Source organism: Misgurnus anguillicaudatus, chromosome 6 (assembly GCF_027580225.2).
Source record: "Misgurnus anguillicaudatus chromosome 6, ASM2758022v2, whole genome shotgun sequence".
NCBI lineage: Eukaryota > Metazoa > Chordata > Actinopteri > Cypriniformes > Cobitidae > Misgurnus > Misgurnus anguillicaudatus.
Genome location: NC_073342.2, coordinates 18,867,366 through 18,891,972, shown reverse-complemented (window position 1 = coordinate 18,891,972; position 24,607 = coordinate 18,867,366). Strand labels below are relative to the sequence as shown.

The 24,607-nt window shown below is 41.7% G+C and overlaps 1 protein-coding gene across 2 annotated transcripts; it reads right to left on the bottom strand.

Moving 5' to 3' along the window:
* Positions 1-717: 717 nt before the first annotated feature.
* On the bottom strand, positions 718-24,091 carry cnot1 (CCR4-NOT transcription complex, subunit 1). Of its 2 annotated transcripts, none has more exons than XM_073868665.1 (48): positions 23,917-24,091; positions 21,712-22,011; positions 21,386-21,496; positions 21,186-21,284; positions 18,988-19,056; positions 18,832-18,886; positions 18,518-18,721; positions 18,254-18,422; positions 18,048-18,174; positions 17,827-17,940; positions 17,581-17,751; positions 17,368-17,495; positions 17,024-17,264; positions 16,816-16,935; positions 16,610-16,732; positions 16,374-16,528; positions 16,048-16,198; positions 15,688-15,889; positions 14,690-14,812; positions 14,155-14,279; positions 13,778-14,064; positions 13,120-13,197; positions 12,760-13,000; positions 12,463-12,603; positions 12,197-12,376; positions 11,977-12,093; positions 11,779-11,885; positions 10,952-11,021; positions 10,678-10,861; positions 10,402-10,555; positions 9,976-10,276; positions 9,537-9,677; positions 9,222-9,326; positions 6,560-6,679; positions 6,274-6,468; positions 6,049-6,191; positions 5,688-5,966; positions 5,341-5,572; positions 3,446-3,691; positions 3,204-3,367; positions 3,013-3,130; positions 2,808-2,909; positions 2,554-2,727; positions 2,314-2,463; positions 2,041-2,221; positions 1,828-1,960; positions 1,612-1,746; positions 718-1,528 (listed from the first exon to the last, which is right to left on the bottom strand). In XM_073868665.1, exons 2-48 carry the CDS (start codon positions 21,808-21,810, stop codon positions 1,450-1,452), a joined length of 7,143 nt encoding a protein of 2,380 aa, XP_073724766.1. In that variant the 5' UTR covers positions 21,811-22,011; positions 23,917-24,091; the 3' UTR covers positions 718-1,449. The 2 variants fall into 2 exon arrangements, with proteins under 2 accessions (XP_073724766.1, XP_073724767.1); XM_073868666.1 differs by having other exon boundaries at positions 12,760-12,990; positions 13,119-13,197; positions 23,917-24,090.
* Between the last annotated feature and the right edge of the window lie 516 nt (positions 24,092-24,607).

Below are 24,607 nucleotides of genomic sequence, written 5' to 3'. Positions count from 1 at the left end.
ACAGGAGTTAACTTACCGGCTATGGGAGGAATTATGCTAATGTCGTCCGTGTCAAACTCGCATAATCGCTTACTTTAGGGCAGCGGTCTTCACTATTTTTTTATGAGAGCCACACTGATAGGTCAGAGTCAATAGGAGAGCCACCCGCCCCTTACTGTATCAAAAGTTACATCCAGACCAGTCATAAATAACATGTTTGCTTATTAAGCTGTCAATCAGTTTAATAATTAAATACAAGGGCAAATCATTCGTTATCATTTACCAGTCAAATTTGTAACTGAGACGAGATGATTATTGATAAAAACAAGATTTTAATTTTTATGTGTGTATGCAGTGCCCCCAGATCCACACGATTGGCGAGTGACATTACTGTACCGCAAGAGCAATTCAAAAGCATAACAAGCCGTCTTATCTCACTGTACATTTGATGTCATATGACAATCGCTCTGTGCAAGCGCTGCATACGATTGAACACACTTAATGTGTGTCTTGATATAATGGGTATGGTCTTCAGCAGAAAAGACAGAAAAAGCGTATGCATGATCATATCACTGTATTATTTACTGCTATACGCCACAAATTAAAACTCGCCAAACCGCGCAATGAGTAACGCATACACACGAAAGGAAATGTAAAATGGTGAATCTGAGGATGGTTGCTCTTTAAACAAATGTAACATTTCAACACATCAATACATGAAATGAGAACTAGGCAAGGAGCAGTTCAAGTGTTTAATGCGGTAACTACAGAATGCATACATACAGGAAATAAGTAGCAGGAACTAAAGGCAACTACAAAGTACTACAAAATACAACACGCGGACCAATACATTTACAAAACATTCGAAATCCTTACAAAATGAGCTGTATTGGTCCTTTTTTGTTCCGCAAGTTGAATCTTTGTACAAACTCTGAAGATCCAATTTACTGAATATTTCCACAATTGTACAAGTGCCAGAGAGAACCTCCAACCCAATATTTGTATTCTCACAGGTGCACAGGTGCAAACTAGTGACCCCCCTGCAGTCCAAGACATTTATCTGATCCTATCAGCTCATCGCACTGATAGCCCTCTCCCCTTAAAAACCAAACATCAGGAAAAATAAAAATAATAAAACAAGACAGCTTCCTCAAGCCACTTATCAAGCTTCCAAACAAAAGTCAATTCGTCTTGAAGGCAAAAGAAAAATGGAGAGTTAGGGGGAGCATAACAGCCAGAAGTAAAATGTGCTCAAGCATGTGTCTCAAAATTACGCAAAATCTGCTCCTGAATGTCCTTCTTAATATTTACATAGAAATTTTAACATGTTTGGGGGAAAAAAACTCCTCAGGTCAGATGTCGCCCAAAAAGGCAGACAGTAATTCAGTGCCAGCTGTGTGTCGATCAGATGTGCAGGGTTGTTGGGTCGAATGAAGCTCTCACTCTGGGTACAGGAGCGGTTCCTGCAGCCTAACTAGCACCTGTTCCCTCCATCACCTGCTGGGCTTGTTTCTGTCCCATGCAGCACTGAGCCACCGACTGGAACAATCTGAGGAGTTAAAGTAAGATTGGCATTACTAAACTTGCAGATGTATCGGCGTAAACGTGCGAAACGATGATGAGGACTCCTACTTCTCGATTTCAGGGGCACAGTGCACAAAATCGTGGCTCCAGAACTTAAAGGCAGGATTTTTGATCAGCTCAATAAAGGTGATGAGCAGACCCCACGGGTGCGGCCGGTTCACGATCAGCCTCTCCAGAAGGACCCTGCGTAATATTGAATTGCATTAGACACTTTCATTGTACAGACATGAAGTAAGGGCAAAAGTCGGAAGTGGTCGGTCGTACCTGGTGATCTGCTCTTGAATGGCTTCAGCATTGGCCTCCGCAAACAGATACAGCATGGTACAGCTGAAGTAGTGTGTGTGGCTGTTCGGGTAACGCAGCTGATTGGCTATCGCATTTAAGAACAGATAGCGGCCTGGAAAAAACAAGGTTACAACCAATAAGGCTCTTGTTTTGCCAAAATGTGCTCAAAGGCTAAATGTAAAGTGGTTTTACCCTCTGTATCCAGGTCGACTGCGAGGTTCTGGAAGATGTCCATGTGTGCCGAGTGAGTAATGGTGCTCATGGAGGGAGTGCTGCCCTTGTTGTGGATGTGGGCGATGGCCTGGGTGCCCACATACAACACCAACGCATTGATCAGCTGGATGTTGTAGCGGTTGCCTGGTTCGTTGGACACCTGAGATAGAACATAATTAGCAATTTTATATTGCCAAAACGGTAACCAATTAGCAATATTAGTATTAGTGCAATATGAGTGGCGCCCCCAACCTGCAGGTTGCTGCGCAGCTCAGAAAGGAAAGTGACAGGTGATCGGGTCTTTAGGTAAGAGTCAAGATCCTTTTTGAACTGGGATGGCATCACACCGGTGAAGTTGGTGAGTATGCGGGGAGCGATGTTGATCTCGCTTAACATATCCACCTAGTGAAAACACAAAGATCAATCTACAGTAAAACTGCAGGTATGATATCAAGTCAGTCCTGTTCAAACATCCAAAATGTTTGATTATACCTTCAGATTCGGGGTGAAGGGGTCTGGAAGCCTCATATTGCGGGGAAAGGCACTCAGGATCAGGTTTCTCAGCTGGATGCAGTTGGGTGGGATGACGTCACAGAAGCCATAGTGATAGTCACACAGGAATTCTGGGAAGTCATGAAGCAAGACGAGCAGCACGCGTAGCGTTCCCTTGAAGACGAGAACGAAAACATTAGCTGGAAAAAATGGCAAAACATTACATGCTTGATGGAAAATCAATGCGCCAATACCTTATAGAGAATTTGCATAGGTTTGTTGAGTTCAACATTCCTTAGGAAGGGTGCAAGATACTTGAACAAATCAATCAGCAGCTGTGCATACATGGGCCAACCCTAACATAAAAAAAAAAGAGCACAAGTGGTCAGTGGTTGGTTTATGGCATGTGAAGTTACACTTTATGCTTGCATATAAATATATATAATACAACAAACACACCTTTTGTTGTGGGGTGTGTGCTAGCATCCTGGCAATGAAGATGCGATGAGAAATCAGCTCCAACCAGGCATATACAAACCCAGGTGCTTTAGTTGGCCTCAGGATGTGGAAGGTGTTACTGTAAAAAAACACTATTTAGTACACGGTTATAGCTGTGCAATAGTAATTAAAGACTAAATCTGCGTGCTCACCAGAAGGCAGTGAGGGTTTGGAAGTTGATGGTTTCCAGCACATGCTCTGGTGCATTGAGCTCCAACAGAAGCATGATGAAGATTCGGTGGTAAGGAAGCTGCTGGAACTCCGTCTGCCTCACGTCATGATCCTGAATCAGCACGCCAACCACAATGCCCAGAACCTACCCAATAACAACATATATGCTTGTTAAAGTCCTCCACAGAAAAGTGATGTAAGAACTACTTTTCAAAGGTCTGACCTTGTTGAGCAGGTTGATTTTGGTGACCGTGTTGGTGGCCTCTCCGGAGTGTTTCACCAGTAGTGCGATGAGCCGAACGAAGGCGTCCAGGTTGTGGTAACACTTGGCCCTGATGATGGCGGGGCTGGTGGTGGGGTGCTGCTGTTCGGCTTGAGCCCGGTAACTGATCTCAACGCACATCTCGGTGCAGAGCCGGAAAAAGCGAGTGATGAGGTCGTCGGTCTTTAGGATGCCCTGCTGATGCATCTGTGAAAACAGGGCATGTAAATGAATGACAGGATGAAGGAATTGCAGTCAATTGGACACATAGACTGTAAAAAAAATGGACGACGCCCGTTCTCTCTTTAATTGGTGAAAAGTGAAGCCGTCAGTGTCCCGATATGTAGGGCCCTATAATTTCCGCGATCACGGAATCGCGGACGGAATCGCGTAATTGACTTATTAACACGGAATCTAGTATTAACGCGGAATTTTGCGGAATTTTACATATTTTGAATAAAATTATGTTTTTGTGTGGGAGACGAACGTATGTCTTGGGGAAATGCAGACCGGGGGAAGTAAATCTGGGCGACACGCCCCCTCCCGTCGTTTCAGACCCCTCCAAAACACTGAAACCATGGTGAAGCGGCTCTCCACGACTCTGCTTTCGTCAGCGAAAAAATTAAGAAATTTGACGCTAAGCACTTAGTTCCGAGCAGGTCTCACATGACTTTTATGTGACCGGAGAACTGTTATTTTGGAAGGTTAGTCAACACTCTGTTCACGGTGAGCGCAAAGATACATGCACTCTCTCATCCATGTCTGTGATCATCACTGTACCTCTCACTTGCCCGCGCTCACGCATCTGTCCGAAGTCCGAACACAAATCCTCATGTATTTGTTCAGTTTTATGCATTTCAAGCGAGCTGAGGCAAACTAACTATCCCTCGCATTTAAAATATAATCATCTGCATCATGGCGCCGCTCTCTGTCTCTCTTTCGCTCGCACGTGCAATGAGCTGCGTGCTCATGCTGTCCTAAGTCAGACCACTATCCTGTGTATGTTTGTAAAGTTATATGCATTTCAAGCGATTGTGTATAAAATATGGATCGCGATCCGCTGGATTGACGTGTTTAAGGCACCACTGCTTTGACACCTTGTTGTAGCCTCCTGCAACAACACTAAAAAACAATGCATTGAATTGAGTTGTGTGCGCGTGTGCGTGTGTATGTGCGTGTGTAAATGCATCTTTTATAGTCATTAAGTAATTCTGTTATCCAGTTTTTCCCCCAAATCATTTACATTTTAATCATTAACATTAAAGGCACTCTCTTTTTATGACTAAAATAAAAGTAAAGGGTAAAAAATATAATTTCCAAAAATTAAAACGGATAAAACGGAATTTGCTGAAATTAAAACGGAATTTGGGGAAAAATAAAACGGAATTTGGGAAAAAATAAAACGGATTTTATTGGGCCCTAGATACGGTGCTGACATCTTGGGTCTTAAGTCTGCGCAGTAGCGATTTCGGGACCAGTCCTGCGCAGTAGCAAGCAGGAAGTAAAGCCGCTAAAGCAAGACCCCACATTCGCAGAATGTGCATATCCCAGCTGTCAATCATTATGTGACACCACCGTTTTAATACTAAAAACAAACTTATTTTAAAAACAAACACTTGAATTTACATCAGCGTGATAAAAACTACAATAAATGACAGAAACCAGCTTTGGAAAAAATATAATTGAAGTGTAATTGAATTGTTTAGTTGGTCCCATTAAATAACATGGGGAGGCGGGGTTTATGACCTATACTGGGACCAGTCACTGGGGGAAATCGAGACGTTTTGGCTTCACTTTTCAGGGCTTGTGTGGCACGCTTTATTGGGCACAAACCAAATAAACTTAAATAAGCTAACCTGGCCAACGAATGCAGAAAAGGCCTTCGTGCTGTCCCTCCCAGCAGCTGCCGAGTGGTACAGGTTGACCCATTCTCTTAGCAAATACTCTGCCTTTTCTCTGAGGCCCGGTGGGTCGTCATACTCCGAAGCTTGGGAAATCCCAGAGTGCATCATGAAGTTGGGCCCACCGTGGTGACGATCGATCATGGCCTCATAGTTGGAACGGACAACATCCATCAGCTGGGGCAAACTACATGCAAAACATCAAGTTAACCTTCAGTAACCAAAGTATTTGCATGATGCTTGTATCCAAAGTGAGGTATACATTTTGCATGTTCCATGAGCATAGAGTAGAGTTGTCTTACCCTTCAGGTGCATTGGCTCTGGAGTGGGCGCTGGTCCTCATGAGCGTCTCAATAGTCTGGAAGAGATCGGCTTCGGTGATGTGGCTCCCGCTGCGCTCATCGACCAGCAGGAGTTTCACCAGCTGCATCGCAAACGCTACGGCCATGTAGTTAAGCCCGTTCTCCATGGACTGAGCCAGATGTATATCATACTGCTGCATGTTGACAAGGTGATTTCGAATGAGCAGCTCCACAGCTTCGACGTTGTATTTGTATTCATCCCTGCACTCAATCAGGCACCTACAAGTGCCGCAGAATAACACGTTAGATCCTCAGAAACCAGTCGATGCTTGTGGTAAACAAAAATTTTGGTGATACTGACCTGGTGATTTGTTTGTTGCACCATTGTGGGCCGTATGCGCGACCGTCCTGTAAGGCTTTTAGCACCATCAAGTGGCACTCTCTGTAGCTTAGCAACAGATCAGTATCAGCACCGCTTGTGGCATCCAGGAGACCCTCCACAGCCTATGCAGAGAGGGATTTGCTAAATATAACCACTGATTGGGTGCAATGTTCCACTTTTACAGCTTTTCGAATGCTTACTGACCTTCTGTAAAAGGGCCAGGGCAGCGATCCCGTCACGAGAGTTCCTGGCCATGACTACGGCCTCCAGTAGGCTGCGTATGGCCTGGGTCTGTGGGTTCATCGCCAGGGCTGGCGGGATTGCGTGAAGGTGCTGCTCCAGGTCTGAAATGCACTTGTCGTAGATGTGAGCCACATCATCGGCCGGCCATGCCTGTTGCTGAAATACAAAAACGGAAAGTGTGTACGTTTTTTTCCATAAAATTACCAATTCTTAATCATCAAAATTAATCAAAAACAAGGTCTACTACCTTCATTGGTTGAGCAAGGAATCCAGTAGGCTGAGAAAGATCATTACTAGGCAGGAAGCCTGGAACGTTTCGTGCAAACTCCTCGTAAACAGCCAGCTGTTTAGGGTCCACTCCACCCACCTGAAATGCAAAAAATCATTTTATACACAACACCACATTATCACAATTCCCACAGCCTTTGGACAGGGCTTGAAATTGTGACCATTTTGGTCACATATGCTCCTTAAATTTAATTTGCACAACATCAAAATATATTTGGGAGCGTTTGTGGGAGTGCAAAGATTGGTGTGGTTCGACCGGTTTTAATTTCTTTACAAAACGTTCGCATATACTTAGAGACCAATGAAACTTTACAGGGATGATTCAGATTCATGCCATTTTTAGCATCTGAGGACACGAATACATGAAGTTCATATTCAGAGATGCTGTCAGAGTTCACGCGGATTTCATTGAGAAATGCGATTGTCAAATACAAACCGACAACCTATTAAAATAAAAGTTTGTTGAACGTAATGAAGCTGACAAATATATTAATTCTGTATAAAAAAATACTTTTAAAAAATAAAAATAATGATTTTGAAGTAATAATCACACACTTAAAGGCGGAGTCCACGATGTTTGAAAAACGCGTTGGAAAAGGAGACGGGCCGACTACCAAAACACACTTATAGCCAATCAAATCAAATCAAATGCCGGGTTGCGTATGTGTGTCTATCAACAGAAGGTCCAGATTCTATTGGGGTAGGGGCGTGTTTGTTTAGGTGATTTCAAATATCAACATTGGCTTTCAAACATCATGGACTCCGCCTTTAAAAGATTCATACTTTCATTTTTAATTTAAACAAAGTTTTGTTACGCAGCAAAAAATGAATGCTAAATAAAAATGCAATGTTTTGTTTTGTTTTTTGTTTATGAATTCAGTTTATTGAACATGCTGTTTGTAATTAACTATTAAAGAAACTAAAAGTAGTAAAATACAGAATCCAGAAAAATTTTAATAGAAAAAAATGAGATTTGTAAAAATAAAACTATTTCAAATAAATGTGAAAAAATTTAAAATAACATGAAATGGTTTTTATAGAGCCCTTTGAATCTACACATTTTACACATAAGAGGTTGTGCCAAGCACAAGTCAAGTGTGTCGTAAATAATTTAAGATCAAATTTTATTGTCAAGTTTTCAATCTTAGGATGAAAATGTAATGCTCCTATAATTTTCACCGAATGCTCCTAAATTTTATCTGGAGCTCAAAACATGTTCCCTTTATTTTTAACAGTGAATAAGGAGAGGTCAGGGAGGAGAGAGTGGTATTGGATCAGCAAATGACCACAAGCCAGGAATCGAACTCGGGTCGCAGAAAGTGCGAAAGCACCACATGTCATAGTACTGCCCACTACACCATCGGCTCTGACATGGATCTCAAAACTTTTATATTTGGTGTTACCAGTGCTACCTAGGGGTGTAACGGTACGCAACAATCACGGTTCGGTGCGTATCTCGGTTTTGAAGCCACTGTTCGGTTCACTTTCGGTACAGTAAGGGAAAAAATGCAAACATTAAACTGCAGGTTGTTTATTACTATTAACTTTTTTACAATTTGTTTACATTTTTTTTAAAACACTATTAAAATATAATATATAAAATAAAAAAAGAATAAATAAAATACTACTGCAAAGTTCTCCACTAAATAACATACTTTACATTATTTTATAACAGTAGGTAAATCTTTTCTTAACCTTCTCTTAAACTTTTTCTACTAAAACCTTGAACTAACAAATTCAATTCCTGAATACATTTATGAACTATTAGCCTACATTTTTGCCACCATTTAGATTTATTTTGGATTTTTTTAAGTGACAGTATTGAATTGGTTATGTACCATCTCTGCATAAAAATAATATTACTGCTCTATGTGTAACTGGATAGCAAGCAACATGATGATATACTTATTATACACTCATATTGAGATTAGTGAGTTGCATACATAGCCATCTTTTATCTTTTGCACGTTTCTCCTAATCTTTGCTTGTGTCGTCAATGTAAGCTTTGACTTAAACTAACAAACCCCTCCGCAGCTGAGTAACAGCTGAGTAAACCCGGGTTACAGCTCTTCTCTGTCCCGACCAGCTGATCTCATTGTGACAATGATATGATTGACGTGAGGTGTAGATAAAAAATCTGATCACGCATTCCTTATTCTCGCTGTCACAGAAAGCACATCTCATGATTGCGTTGCAACGAAAAACGTGCAACCTCTCACTCACTTTTGAAGTAACAAATCACCACGTTGACACGCGTTTAACACGTGCTTTCAGATGCGACACGTAAGCGGCCCCGTAAACATTTACATCAATAATCAAACGAATATACAACTAAGTAAATACAAATCGTTCTGCGGGCCGAATTATGTTATGTTTGACAGAAGACTTGCGCTGAACGCGGAGACTTCCGCCACTTAATATGTTCGTGTGGAAACGCACACAACATATTGTGTTCCACTTATGTTCCACACACAAAAGATTGCATTCGGTGCACGTGCACAGTGCCGAAATCCCTGTACCGAAACGGTCCGGTACGAATACACTTACCGTTACACCCCTAGTGCTACCTAGTAAAAATGTTAATTTCAAGCCCTCTTCAGAATTTTGTGAAAAGCTCTTACCTTTAGTCTGATCTGCTCTGGCATACGCTCAGCCTGATAGGTGAGAACCATGGGGTCACAGTAACGACGGCCTTCTTGGCGGGCATGCTTCCTCAGTTCGAATTCCTACAATATGGAAGAAAACATTTTAGCTAAATTCCATGTCTGGATTATAGATCTTCAACTGATTTCAACCACCCTCAAAATACACTGTCACACACCGAGTTGCTTTTGATTTATTTCTCAATACAGTTCCAGCATCTATGGCTACAACAGTGCCATCCAAAAAGCCACTGTGCCACCGTCTATTTAATTAGGGTTGCAACTAAAACTTACAGTTGCCAGTCTCTTATCCATCTCTGGTCCGGCTTTCTCCACTGCCGTCTTCTGAATGAAGCAACATGCCAGCTCACAGTTGTCCTGTGCTATACGTGCAGCTGCCTCCTCCATCATCTCTCTCTGTTGAGGTGTGGGTGCCTGCAAGAGACATCCATAGTGAGTTAACACTTAAACAAGATTGCATTTTATGAAGAAAATGTGAGTGGTGTTTTTTGGGTGACTGCCAGAACCTCGCAATGGAGTTGCTAAAGGGTTTTGAGTAACTGTTAGCGCACTGCTCCTATAATAAATATGAGGTAAACCCTGTAATCTATTCAATTTATGTCTTTTAAGGTAAGGGGAGCCCATGGCTGTATTTTGTTGTATATGGAAGAGATGTTTACTTGTATGTAGATTACAACATTAAGCAAACCGTGTGAAAGAAATGTTACTCTACCCTAAGAGCTGCCGCAAAGCTGTTCTTGAGATTGGTGGCGATGCTCATGAGCAGCGGCTCTCTGCAGGTGATCATGGCCATGCCGGCAGTAAGGTTTCGCATCATGTGGTGGGCGGCCACGCGCATGTGAGACTCCTCTGAATCCAGGGCGAAGTCCTTCCTGACGATCTGCTCGCAGGTGGTCATGGCGATTTTGATGGATCGGTCCACCACGGGGTGCACGAGCTCCTGTACGGCACGCTCGATAGCTAGTCTCACACACTGCTTCAGTTGAGGGTGGGCCTGCAGCAGTGGGATGCTGCACAAACACGGCGATGATGGCTTTGGTAAGGGTTTTATTTATTCAATACTTTAAAAACAGTTTGGATCAAAACCACTGCTCTACTCTTAAAACTACAAGATGCAACAACACATGAACTCACGCTGATATTAATATTGATATGTGGGGCCAGACCAGCCAGGGCATAGACGTTAATGTCGTGGTAGCTGAACTGTGGTGTGGGCGGCCCAGTGGCCGTACAGGTAGTGGTGGTTGCTGGAGTTGAGGGTGCTGTTGTAAACGCAACGGGATCTACTGTTGGTTAGAAACAACAAAAGACAATTACGCATTTTAACAGCATGGCAGCGTACAACCATGTTTGATGCATGATGTTAGATGTGTCCCTGCAGATAAATACTAAGCATTTGAGCGTTCTACTGTTGTAACTATAGGCAGCATCTCTTCAGGAGGCTTGGTCTCTTTCTTTGGTGCAGAGAGTTGCTCCTCCAGGTTCTTGAGCTTCTCTTTGTCTCTCAGTAGGTTTCCTGGCTTCAGCTCGCTGATGTCCAAAGACAGATTCTTACAGAGAACCTCGATCTCGAACTTCAGGTTGAGCTTTAAGTCATGAGAACTGTGGGAGTGAGGCAAACTATTCCACTACAAGATTAAGTAGCAATCATCCGGCATCAGTGAGGATGGACTGAGCTTTAAGTCATGTTCCTGATGGAGTTCAGCCAGTACATTCATGATACCCATAGTCCAAGGGTTCTGTGGTCTGAAGATCACAGAAGATGACAACAGTTGTTAAAAAAGGATCATTCAGGGTTCCCACACCTTAGTTAACTTCAAATTCAAGGACCTTTCAAGGACTTTCCAGGTCCAATACCCTCAAATTCAAGGACTAAATATGGGGACACATTTCAAGCGAGAGCAAGGTTACATTATTACAGTTCCCTTTTGAGGGAACTCGCGCTGCGTCACTGCGGTGACACTTTGGGGACGCCTCCAGGGGTAAGTGCATCTGAATGTGTCAAATTCACATTTAACCAATGGTGAGGCTTAACGACAAAGACAGGGTTACAAGGGAGCCAGGAAGTATATCGCTATATGAAATATTGCCAAAGAAGTTGTTACAGGGACGCAGGAAGTATGGCAAGGGAGACGCAGCGTCTTGTTCCCTTCTCAGGGAACAACAGTTATATACGTAACCCGAGACGTTTTAAAGTGTTAAAGCATTCTGATATGATTCAACATTTGCATACAGAAGATATAAGCATTTAAAGCGAACAGTTTAGCACGTGTGCTTAAAGTCTAGAATTTTTATGATATTCTCCTACACTACACAGGGAATAATATGGATTTATTTCCAGGAATCTTCTTGCATAAAATAGATTCAAGCACTTTCAATGACCTGTATCTAGGTATGTATATTTTTAAAAACGTCCCAGGGCCTTGAATCCCCCCCCCCAGATTCACAAACGTAATGATTTTAAGGACCCGTGGGAACCTCATAAGGCTGTGAAGAAATGGGAGTCATTACCACACTCCGCAGACTTGATTCCAAGACTTTGGCCACAAAGGGGACAACATACAGCAACTCCTGCTGGCCTTTCACATAAGCTTCCAGCAGAAGAGATTTGAGCTCCAGGTCCTAAGTGAAAGCAGAACATAAATTTTTTTCACCACCCATCTCTATAAACACTGCACTTTTGTTTTCCGAGCGTCCTTCAAAATAAACTTACTGTGTACAAGATGGGTTTGTTTTTAGCCAGGGTGATCATTCCAAGCCAATGACCCAAATTCTTCAGCAGGGATCGATCAGAAAAGTTAGCAGCTGCCTTATCGGAGGTAAGAAGGACCTGGGAATGGAAAGAAAATGTTAAGGGGGTGGGGCCTACAGCCATTTGTGAGCTTTTATGTAGAGTAAAATATTATTTATTCTTGTCATGAGATAAATCTTACCTTGATGTTTCTGTAAGTCTCATTGAGAACCATCTTGACAAACTCAGGGTTTTTCAGTGTATCCAGAAAGTTAGAATACAAGCTATGGAAGTTGGGCTCAATACTGACACGTTTCATGACCAGGTATTGAGAGACCCACGGCATGAACTCTTCCTTCACAGTCTCTTTCAGTTCTTCAACCTTTAAAGGGCACCAAAAGCTAGTTTAGGAATTACAGAACATACCATCATTACAAAATCTGGCCAATGATTGCATGTAAAACACACCTTTTGGGACATGTTTGACTGAGACAAATTGTTGAAGATGAACGCAATCTTTTCCTGAACATTCTCTGGGGGCTCAACAATCCTTTCAGTCTGGTCGGTGGCCACCAACAGGGTGTCGATGTTTGTGGTGTTGATCGAAGGCTGTGAAGGAAATGAACAGACCACAATGTTTCATCACAAAACTATTTTTTTATACTGCAATTCTGTCTGGCTTACTCAACCAACCGAGTAAAGGGAACAGGAAATGTCTGTGGCTATAAGCACAAACTCAGAAACCGTGTTAAACGTTTGACTCACTGGCACGTCTTTCTTCAGTCCGACAGCTGTGGGTCTGGCGATGGTGGTGGTTTTGGCAACAGTGGTGGTCGTGGTAGCTGTGGTCACCAGGGTGCTGGGTTGACCAGGTTGGGGGGCTTTGGGGGTCTGAGATTGGGCTTGAGCTTGGGCTAGTGCCAGGCTGCCTGGGGTGGTAATGGAACCCTGCATCTTCACAGGAGGGTCTCTTGACTGCTGGCCATACTCGATATACTGTATACACAGGAAACGGACAAGACACAGAAGACATATTCAGCTAGATGTGTAACAGACTGGTGTGGGGAGATACTGACAGGATGCTGCTGTAGGTATGCCAAGAAAAGTTGGGAAAATCAATTTACCTCTTGTAAATGGTGTGGGAACTGCAAGAAATGGGCTATAGATGCCAAGTGCTGACAGTACTGGGGATAGTCCTTCAGTCTGAAATAAAAGGTAGTTCAAATTTAAAACAAAACTTAGCTTAAAAAATAACAAACCAACCACTTTTACAAGGTTTTTGGACATAAATGTGTGTTGGCAGTGTTTGAACACAAAAAATGTACGCTCTCTTTTTAATCTCTGTTAAACCAAAGCAGTCTCATTAGACATCCCGTTTTGTTTCTCCTATAAATGTGACATCACACTGATAAAGCCCTGCCCACTACCACTGACTGACAGCTCTGCATTATCAGTTTACACCCCTAGCGAGTTGTATGCAGTCCACCATCTCTCAATAGTGAGATACTATTGTCTCAAAAACTGTATTCACAGGAATCAAATCTATTTTAACTGAAAACGCTGACTGTCTATTGGTAAGGGAGTGAGGGCGGTAGCTTATTTGCATTTAAACATCACCCACCCAACTAGGGTGCATGCAATAATAAATGATCTGTGGGATATTTTGAGCTAAAACTTCATAGACACATTCTGTGCACACCTGGGACTTTTATTATATCTTGTAAAAATGGGCATAGTAGGTGCCCTTTAAACATAAAAGCTGATAAACCAAAAATGCAATTACCTATTTTTAAATCTATCTAGTGCAGCGATTCCAAAGTAATACATCTTTGATCCGAAAGGTTTGCGTAAAGCTTCCAGAACGTATCGTAACGCCAACCCTAGCGCCATGTATGTAACCAGGCCCTTCTCGATGATGCCCCCGAAGAGGCAAGCGGTGATGTGCAGCTCTTTGTCAGGATACTGGGGAAAAAATCTGTACTCCTCAAACAGATTCCTTAGCATGCAGTTGAACACCTCTCGTTCCCGCTTAATGTTGGAGTCTTTGAATCTTTGAAGCATTTCTAGCACCTGAAAGGAAATAATGAAAATGTATAGAACAAAAATGGATCATTTTGTATATTTATACTAATTCAGTTCGACCTGCTGATGTGTTCTCACCTCATCCACAGACATGGTGGGGTGCGGAGGGTGGTTGTAGATGCGCTGGAAGTAGCTGTTCGCCTCATCGTCAATCTCCTTAGTAAAGTGCTGGTTTGCCTCGGGCCACACCTGAGAAAGGTCAGCTATCACAGAAGGGGTGGGAAGTGTTACAAACACTTCTTTGTGGGAATGTAAAATCCCCAGTTCATACGAAGTCAATATTTTATTGCACAAACCAAAAAGGAAGTTCTTGGCAAACAGCTTGTTTTCCTTAAAAACTTTCTTCTGATGTAAGAAAGCTGATTATATTTACATTTACGGATCCATGCTGGTTGCCAAGAACATTCCGCAGTAATGTAGACTGACCTGTATTTCCTCTTTATTTGTGCTTTTTTACTTGCGTAAGACTGAAAATTACAGCAATTTAAAAAATAAGAGATTATGTAAAGTGTTCTAAAACGACTTTTATGGGGCGCATTTTGAGAGGAAATACAGCTTGAGGCGCGCCTGGCACTCACTCAGCCACACCACCACTTACAGGCCTTCATCTTACTCTGCTGGAAGGTGGACGGGTTCAACCCCGGTGTGCTCATCTTCCTGGTGCCGAAGGGGTCGCTGCTGACAGGGGGCATGCCCAAGCCTGAGCCGATCCCAGACAAGCTTGTGCTCAGAGGACCTTGGCAAATGATAAGAAGCTGTTAAATTGGCACTTGTGAAAGGACACTAATGCCACTTTTCCATTTCATAGTACCCCACGGTTTGGTTTGGGTCAGGTCACCTCACTTTGGCTTAGTTAGCTTTTCCATCGAGTTTAGTATCACTTCTGAGTGAGAGGGATTATAGGCGTGTCGTTATATTTGCGATGCCTACTGCTGTGACATCATACAAGTGAGAGCGTTGTTGTACATTTCCATACGTTCATTTATTTCTCAGTCTGTCACAAAATTAAAATTGGCCACCACAAATAGATGTTTACATCGCGTTTATCACTACCTGTCTCACATGACAGTTTCTGTACAAATACCCGTGGCGTCAGTCGACACGCTCCACTGAGCCCTGATTTAAGCATATATGCCGACGTGCCGGTCGCGAATGTGCCGCCACAAACTGCAAGTCTGGAAAAAAAACTTATGGTGTTTCTGATTCTCAAAATGTGGATGTTTTTCATCGCTAAAATGGAGTTTGGGAGCTTACAGCAAAGCACAGATGACAACAGGTTTACTCGAGAAAGCGCAAGCTAGCATGAAGGTAAAGCTAATCTTTTACATTATAGTGATGACGCTGGTAGCGACTATTCTCTTAGACCAATCAGTGATCTACAGTGGTTTCACGTCATATTTTGGTATCAGCTCGGGTCGCTTGGAACCCCGACCGAGGTGGTACTAAAAAAAATATCGGGGTACTACGTACTGCACCCAGTGGAAAAGCCCAAAAAGTAAGCTGACCCAAACCAAACCGTAGGGGAACCATGCAATGGAAACGCGGCATAAAACACTGAGGTGGTTAAGAGAACCACAATGGGAACCACACAATATTTAATGTCAATTATACCTTGTAGCTGAGAAGAGAGGGGGTTGATTCCTTGGAAAGCTGTGCTGGGATTTGCGTTGGGCAGGTTTGAAAAGGCCTTAGCTGGGGACTGGGGGTTACTGAAGGCAGAGCCCTGTAAGCTGGGAAATCCTTGCATGCTTGTGGTGTGAGATGTGGATGTGACGCCCAAATTCAGCGAGCCCATGCCAGACAGAGGGTCCATCTAAAAATCAAGAGCACAAAACAAAACCATTATACATGTCTTTTAAAAATGGGGGGGGGGGTCTTAGCAACATGTTATTGTTTGTAAAATGATACATATGGAAAGCTTTAGAAAAAAAATCCAGTTATCAGTGGCAAGATTAATAAGGTGACAGTTACCTGCACAGGTGAGATAGCATCTAAGCTGCTGGTGCTGGGTGCTCGCCCCTTTGGCAAGACACCTGGCGGTGGCTGCCGGGCTTTGTTCATCACATTGCTACAGTTGGCCACCATGTTTAAGATAGTCTCTGACAGCTCTTGAGATACACTCCTGCTCAAAGAGTCAAACAAAACCATTAGTTTTCACTTGAAACGAAGTTTGACTTTTTATATAACACTAAAAAAATACAAAGGATGGTATTCACATAAAATAACACGTACCAGTAGTTTTTCAGTTCATTTTTGTTTGATTAATCTTGTATTAAACCAAGTCTAGCTTTACTCACCCAGCACAAGACTGGAGACACGCAAACATGGTAGCCAGTGTTTCAGGAGGAAGCTGAGCACTTTTCGGCTGGTCTTTATCTGGGGCCAAAGGTGGACCCAGGATGGAAGGACAACGTCTCTTTAGGAACGTGACACACGCCTGGATAAACGGCTCCTACCGAAGGACCACAAATCACATTAGTCTTTCATTTACATTTGCTTTAAATTAAACTCACATTGGCGTACACCAACTTACCCCATGCTCTCGGATTTTGTCAGTAAGCCATTTGTCGAGTTTGAGGTATTCACGGCGAGAGGCAAGTGCAGCAAGGTCAATTACAAAGGCAAATGGAGTACCATTCAGCAGCATCGATAAAGACTAAAATACAAAAAAAACTCAACGTTACCATCTCATCTCTGATTGTCAAATAACGGCAATGCTAAATTCGAGTAGATCAGTACCTTCAAGTCCTGAGCCACATCCAAGATGCGAGACAGTTTAGCCTGGTCGTATTGCTCTCCTCTCATGTACCACTCGGCCATAGAGTGCATGATAAGCTGACGGATGGATGGGGACTGACCCTAGAAACAAAACAACTATTTAGATTTCTGCATACTACAGATTCCTACAACCCAAGACCAATACTGCAGATGATACAAATTCACCCACCTGTCCATGCCAGGCATAGTGCAAGATGATGGCGGAGTTGGGGTGGTTGCCCAGGAAGATGGGCATGAGAGTGGAGATGAGCTCATGACGCAGGGTGTGCCAGGAGGTGCTGATCTGCAGCAGGGCCAGCACCAGCATATCCGGGCAGTGCTTGATGGGGAAGCTAAAAAGCTGCTTCACCTGTTCATAATGCCCAACTTCAGAGAGACGCAAAAGGCTCTCCACCAGGTCCAAGCTCTTCCTGTTAGGCAAAGAAAATGAAAGATGTGTAAGACAAACACAATAGAAGATGTTCACGAGTTTAAGTGATCTGAAAAAGTCACATTTAAGTATTTAAGACTAACCATGTGGCTATTTCTCTGTTGTCATCTTCAGGTGGGGCTTTCAGGATGTCAATGGCAACAGTGTGACATGGGCAGTCAGCGAAGCAGAACACTTCAGGACTCATCAAAGAGTGTTGGATGAATGACAGCTGGAAAATACCAGGGAACAGAACTTATTTAACATTAAATACAATTTGGCTACACAGATCTTTAACAAACATAAAAATGTTTTACCTGTCCTTCCGCGTGCTTCCATGGTCTGTAAATGAGATCCACTGGGAAAACCTCCATCCCCAGACCCCTCTGGATCCCATACACCACTATCTGAAGCCCCTTACTATCCCGGATCACAAAACCTGGGTGGTCCAGCTCATAGGTCACTTCTTTGAAGTTTAGATTGGGGTTCTGTAGAAAGATCAGGAGAAGTTTGAATACAGCTAGAAACATACCAAAGAAAAAACGATAAGGAACCAGGCTTACCAATTCTTTGACCACATCAATCAGAACTTCAACGTTCCAGGTGTGGGCCTGGGAGCCATCACTTTTGTCCTTCCCATCACTCCAAATGCCACCACCAACTGGACTCGTGATGGACTAGAGATGGAAAAACCAGTTAATCCAACCTCCTCACAACAAATTTATTCCAACAAATCTGTCATATTGGATAAACTAGGAAACAAAATAAATAAAAATAAATATACCTGTAAAGGGATGCCATCTGAAAGCCCAGAGTGAGTGCGGGCCATCATGCCCAGCACTCTGGCCACCTGGCCGGCCGTCACCTCTCGCACCCCATACTGCAAGATTATGTTCCTGCATTCTTCAAGACTGGAGCAACATAATCAAAATTTAGTTTCAGGTACAGCTTCGACGCAGTAATCAACACCCCTTAAACTTCGTTCCATACCTTGCACAAAAGCCATAGCCAACTTCTTTCATGAAGTCAGCAAGGGAACTCTCCATCATGGTCTTGTTTATCTCTCCAGAGTCTGGCAAGATCCTGTCCATGAGAATGTCCCGTTTGTCAGGGTAGAGCAGTGGCGCAAGCACCACAGGGCAGCGCTCTTGCGGGAAATCTGGGAAATAAAAACGCAAGACAACATGACCCTAAAGAACACACAAAGATTTGATTTCCACGCAGACAACTTCCATATTCAGGTTTTCCACTAACCTCTGCACAGTGTTTTGAGAAAGGCGTCGATCTGCTCTTGTCCAACTCCGCTGGAGCCCTTCTGACCGAACAGAAGATGGGAGAGGAGCAGATGCAGAACCTCTATGGCAATGTCTTGGAAGCCACCTTCCTGATTTCCTCCGAGGTCTGCGTCCACGTACGAACGGAGGAGGTCAGGAAGCTTCTGCTTCACGAACTGGGCAGCTGTGAAAAGCAAGTGATTGCTGATTGTTCACACCGAAACCTTTACTGAACATGAAATGTGAAAAGCGAAACCGAAACGTTCAATTCAAAGTCAGGAAATAAACGCTTACCAAACCCTCTAAGGTCTGCGTTGCTAGAGTTCAGCAGAGCAAGGCCAAAAATCACCTGGTGAAAGCAGCAATTGTTTAAATCGCCATACTTGCATTCAATTGGGGAGAAAATTATATGACATCATTTTGGAATGTGTTAGAAACCCTTATGCATACCTCCTGAACCTTGCTTAGCTTGAGAACTTTACTCAGCTGAGTAAATAAATGAGGTGATGGCTTTAAGCTCTGTGAAGAACAAGCAAATATGTAAACAATAAGTCTAATGTATCATAAGGCAGCAAGTAACTACCTGATGCTGAAACACAGTAGGGCTGCAACTAACAATTATTTTCGTAATTGGTTAATCAGACGATAATTTTTTGAATCGACTACTCCGATAAAAACCTAAATATCTACTCAATTCGATTTTTCATTTATTATAGCTAAGTCTTAAATTAGGGTGTTGATGTGTAAAAGTGTACTTTTGCCACATACTCCTACAGTTTTATGAACACAATCTTTTGAATTTTGATATTATAACTCTTAAAATAAAAAAGTTTGTGCAGCTTTTAAATAGTAAAACACCTTTAAATGTCAAAATATAAATAAACAAAACATATTGAGTTGTAATCTTCAGGGGTGCTGGTGAGCAAATATTGCCACATATTAATAAACTCTAATAATAGTTGAACTTTAATCTTCAACTTTAGACCTTGGCGAGTACTAACATTATTTGTTATTAACAAAATAAGCCAGATGACATGACACTACCTGCCTTTTACATTGCAGATGTGTGCAAAACTTTAGCGTTCTTTTCTAAATGTCAACAAAAGACCATTGCAAAATTATGGCTTTTCCATCACAGTTTTTCCTCTGTCGATAAATCAATCAAAAAAAATCACGTCGACTGATGTCGGTAGGTTTACTAATATCACATCCACCGCACTACGCATTATTTTTAACTGAAGGAGACGTTTGAGTATTATCCAAACATTAATGCCAATTAAAGCCCCTTATACTTGGGAGCAGACACGTATTGAGGTGTTTCTGGGAGGTTTTAGTACACACAGCTTTATTTTGAAATAATAATTATTTAACTTGCTTGCATCAGACGACCTGAAAATGCGAATTGCAGTTTTGCGTAATACACCTCCTACAAATTGCCTGAAAAACCACCTCATGTGAGCGTAAAAACATTTCTGCAAAATATGGGAGTTTTGCGCAATTTTCAATTTGCAATGTCAATTAGAACAATTTAAAGGCTAATCAAAATGCAGCTAGTGATATACGGTATTTTCCGGAGTATAAGCCGCATCATTCAAAAATGCGTCATTAAGACGAAATAACATAAGTCGCAGTGGACTATACGTCACGTTTATTTAGAAAATTATTTCACAAAATCCAAGGCAAAGAACAAACATTTCATCTGGAAAGGCGAGTTATGTAACTAAACAATAGCAGACAGAACAGCAGGCTGAATAGATGTCTGTACGTTAAAGAAACATAAACAGTTATTTACACAATAAACCATAGCATGCAGAACTTGCCTGGAAGGTTGAATAGTCTAAATTAACTGAACAAGCCAACTAGCGTGAAGTTCGCAGACTCGTCATTCCGCATCACTGAATCCATTAAATTACATAAATACAGGAGCAGCATATAACGGACTCTTGCGGCTGCAAAAGTTAATGATGTCTCTTGCCTCATAAATGTCAAAATGTATTCATACTGACTTACAAGGCGCACCTGACTATAAGACGCAGCACCAGCCAAGTTATGAAAAAAGCGGCTTATAGTCCAAAAAATACGGTACACGCATGGTTACAGAAATTAAAAACGTGGAGTAGCGCCTAGAAGCAGCGCCTGGTTTTATAAGCATGCAGCTCGCATTGTATGCAGAAAATTTTAATTACAAAGCTAGAAGTATAGTTCCATTTTTACGCATACATGAGTTTTCGCGTATAGTGGACGTGATGCAAATTTCTGTAGTTGACTGTAGTATGTAGCCCGGGAGATACATTGCATTTTGTTGCAATGCGCATGCGTCGAACGTCTGTGTACACTTCCGAGTCAAATAAACGATGCTTTGTATTTGATGGTACACACGTTTGTGTACACGTAAAAAAAAACACGCACTATACTCTGGGTTTAAGCACTTTATGAAGCAGACGTGAGTCTGCTGTCCACAATGATGGTGGTATGGAGCATGTGATGCCACAGACCAACTTTTCGATAATAAAATTAATTGACAACTATTTTCATAATTGATTATTATTGATACATTGTTGCAGCCCTAAAGTACATTTATGACAAAAGTATAAAATACCCAATTGGTATATAAACAAAAACAAGGTCAAATACCAAGATCAGCATACCTTTTGATAGTGCAGGGGATTGTCAATGGCGTAGCAGAGTGTCGAAATAAAATTTGGTTTGGTAATAAGAGACACACACTCCTGGATCAGAAACTGTGTCTACAGCAAATGGCATTGAAGAGATGAAAAATGAGAAATCAAAACAATAAGGAAAAACCCCTTTTACTTAAAGCGCTTAATAAAGCTGTCATGGACTTTACCTGGTGAAAATCTTTGCCACTGCTTTTACCATCGCCACTAAAATCCACATGGGAAAAGAGACAGCGTAATAGATGCCTGTCTGCCTCAGGGCCGTGACGATTCACAATATGAGAGCAGTCATGCATCAAATTGTCAATACACAAACTTTTCAACACAATATACTGTAAAGTTCAATTCACTTGAAACTAATAATACCTGCTTTATGCTACAAATTATAAGATACAACTTAGAACTGCATCATTTTTATTGACCATTAGGCAAACAATGTCTCCGCCATTTCCAAAAGAGATGAACCACAATAATACAACACAAATGGACTTACATGTTGTATTTCTTGCTGGCTGGCTCTGTAGTTTTTCTTAGTTAAATTGTCCACCAGGTAGCTGATTTGAGACAAAGCCAGCGAGAGCGAGTCAAGATTCATTGCTGGTCGGGGCGGAAGCAGGCGGCCGAGCCCGGCGCAAAATCACCATTATTCCCCTTTATTCACTTCAGTGATAGGTTACTTCTGTCGGTCCCCTCCCCCCCCAAAAGGTGCGAAAAGTGTCCGGTGTCCAACAAGCCGAGTCTTTGGGTGGATGCTGATTCAAAGTAACGTCCTTTAGTGCAATTTTCAGTGTGACATCTGCGTGACGAACAAATAAAAGTCATTAGCAAAGAAAAATAAGAAAATGGAAATATATTAAAAAACACCATGCAAAATAATAACTAATTTTCTACTAAACGCACATTAAAACCCTTCCATAACCAGCTAAATAATGTGATTGTAATGCTTTAAGTTTGTCCAATCAATTTAAATTGTATTAAAATATATACATAAAAACTGTAAACTAATTATATCTGGGTTAAGAAAGCATTACTGCAACTACTTGAACGTAAACAGCCATGTTTACATGCAGAAAAACAAAGCTGACGGTGTTATCGGAAACCTCGCGGTATTCACATATCGATATTGTACTAAACCGTGCTGCCCTGTATAACAGCACTTTAAAACACAATATCGTGTGCCCTACGCCACATGTTTTCAGTATTTTTTGCAGGTTTGCTTATGAATAACTAGTTGTGAGGAGGTGAACTGTGTAGCTGCATAACCGGAAGTTCTTATGCTCCTACAGGCCTTCAAAGTTTTAAGATCTACAGAATAAACAAACCTTCGGTACATATAATTCCTATTGCTTAAATTCCATATCTGGCTAATATTGTTTAAAATCTGCTAAAGAAATCTGTACCAATTGTGACTTTTAGAAACCATGTTCAGAAACTTAAAGTTATAATGATTAAGTGCATTCAATATCAATATGCCATTGGATATTTAGGCTTAAACTTAACTTAAAACCATATGATCGACTGACGAAACGCAACTCATTTTATTTAACAAAAATAATCGGCCTAATAACTAAGACTAAGGTACTTTCAGTTCAAAACAGTAATTTTACTTGTTTAAACCGTCCTAGGTGTAAAAACTAGGCTATGGAAAACATTATTAGCATATTAGCTTTCTTAGAGCTGCTAACTCGTCTAACATATAAACTACTCCTAATGTATTAATATACTTACAAATCGAAACTGAAACGGGTCTTTGGAAACACCTAAACTACCCACTGGATAACATTATGTTTAAAGAATCCATGCTAGACGTTAAACTGCGAACTGTGACAGATTCAACGCCAGTCGCGTACGCTAATAGCTAGGCTAACAGGCTAATCTCCATTGTTTCGAACGGTGATCGAGCGTTAGCCTGTGTACCGTGAGCTGTTTGAGTACAACATGCTCATGTGAATCCTCTTGACTGACAGTAACCAGAGGTTTAGCCTGTGGGTTTGTTCATTGATTTAGGCATTGATGTTACAATAAAGACAACAAAGAACAAGACCTAACTTATCTCCATTAAGATTTGGTCATGATTTCGTTTATATTACGTACAAATGCAATCCAGAGTTGATTCCAGGGAACCTTTCCATATTCTACCTTTCTTTAGAAGATTCCAGCAAACATATCTGTACTTCAAATATAAAATAAAAAATATGCAAAAACGTAATAAACGGCCAATAAATTGCACTTGTAGTTGTGTAAAACATACAAAATATAAATGTAAGTGATTTGTTAGTGAACATTAGCAGGCACAGAAATTACACACTGCCCTATTGCTTGTTGTTCAGGCCTCACTTTACACATTTAGGGTACATTACTGGAAAAACCGATGAAGGCAACAAACTCTGTATAAATCACTTCAGTAACCGTGTAGTTATTACCCACCTCACGAGCCTCACAATCACTCACATTTATTACAAAACTCACATCGATGATTTCATCCACCAAACTGCACTGGACAGTCGGGGGTAACTGAGCCAATACGGATCAACTGAGTTTTTAGGGCAGCGCCTGTGACTTTTTGGCCGTTAAGATGAGCAAGGGAAACTACACGCTAACGAGCTAACGCTGGATTAGCCTAGCAGGCAACATATGATAATTTAACCCATATAGAGATGTATGAGATTACGCAGAAAACCACGACTAGTGGATGCGTTACCTTGGATTCTGGAAACGAAATTACGCGCGGATGATCATTTTCGTCGTATATCTTCGCTTCTGATCTTGACGGATAAAAGGTCGCTTTCTCCCTCGGTTCGATTTGGATTTTTCAAAATAAAATGGCGACTGTCACGGCACGCGCGCGCACACAGTGCAGTGCTTATTGAGCTCGCGCACGAGCTCGCGACTACGCAACATTTGATGAGCGCCGACACTCCCCCTTGCGCACAAACGGTGTAAACTGATGGAGGTTTGCGCAGGTACAACAGAACACCTGTTGCAGTGTGAACGGACACCAAGCAGGAATAAGGATTTGATATATTTTTTTGTTATTCAAAATGAAATCATAAAATTAGTTTCATTCAAATTACATTTCGAAAAAAAAATTTTTTGTAACGAACTGACATTTTTTAAAACCCAGGTCGATATCAATATGACATCAAAATACCGCGAGACAGTTTCGAAAGCAGACCTTTACGGAACACAGCCCTGTGCTCTCGCGATACTTTGATGTCAAGTTTTTCATACGTTTTCTTTTGTAAACGTAAAAGTTAAACCTGCACTTATGTGGACTTTAATGATAATGCACATTCACTTCTGTCGGCCCAAACAACAAGATACATCTTTAAACAAATCTATTTTTAAAATAACTTAAATATAGACATCTCTCTGTTAATATAGTATTAAAA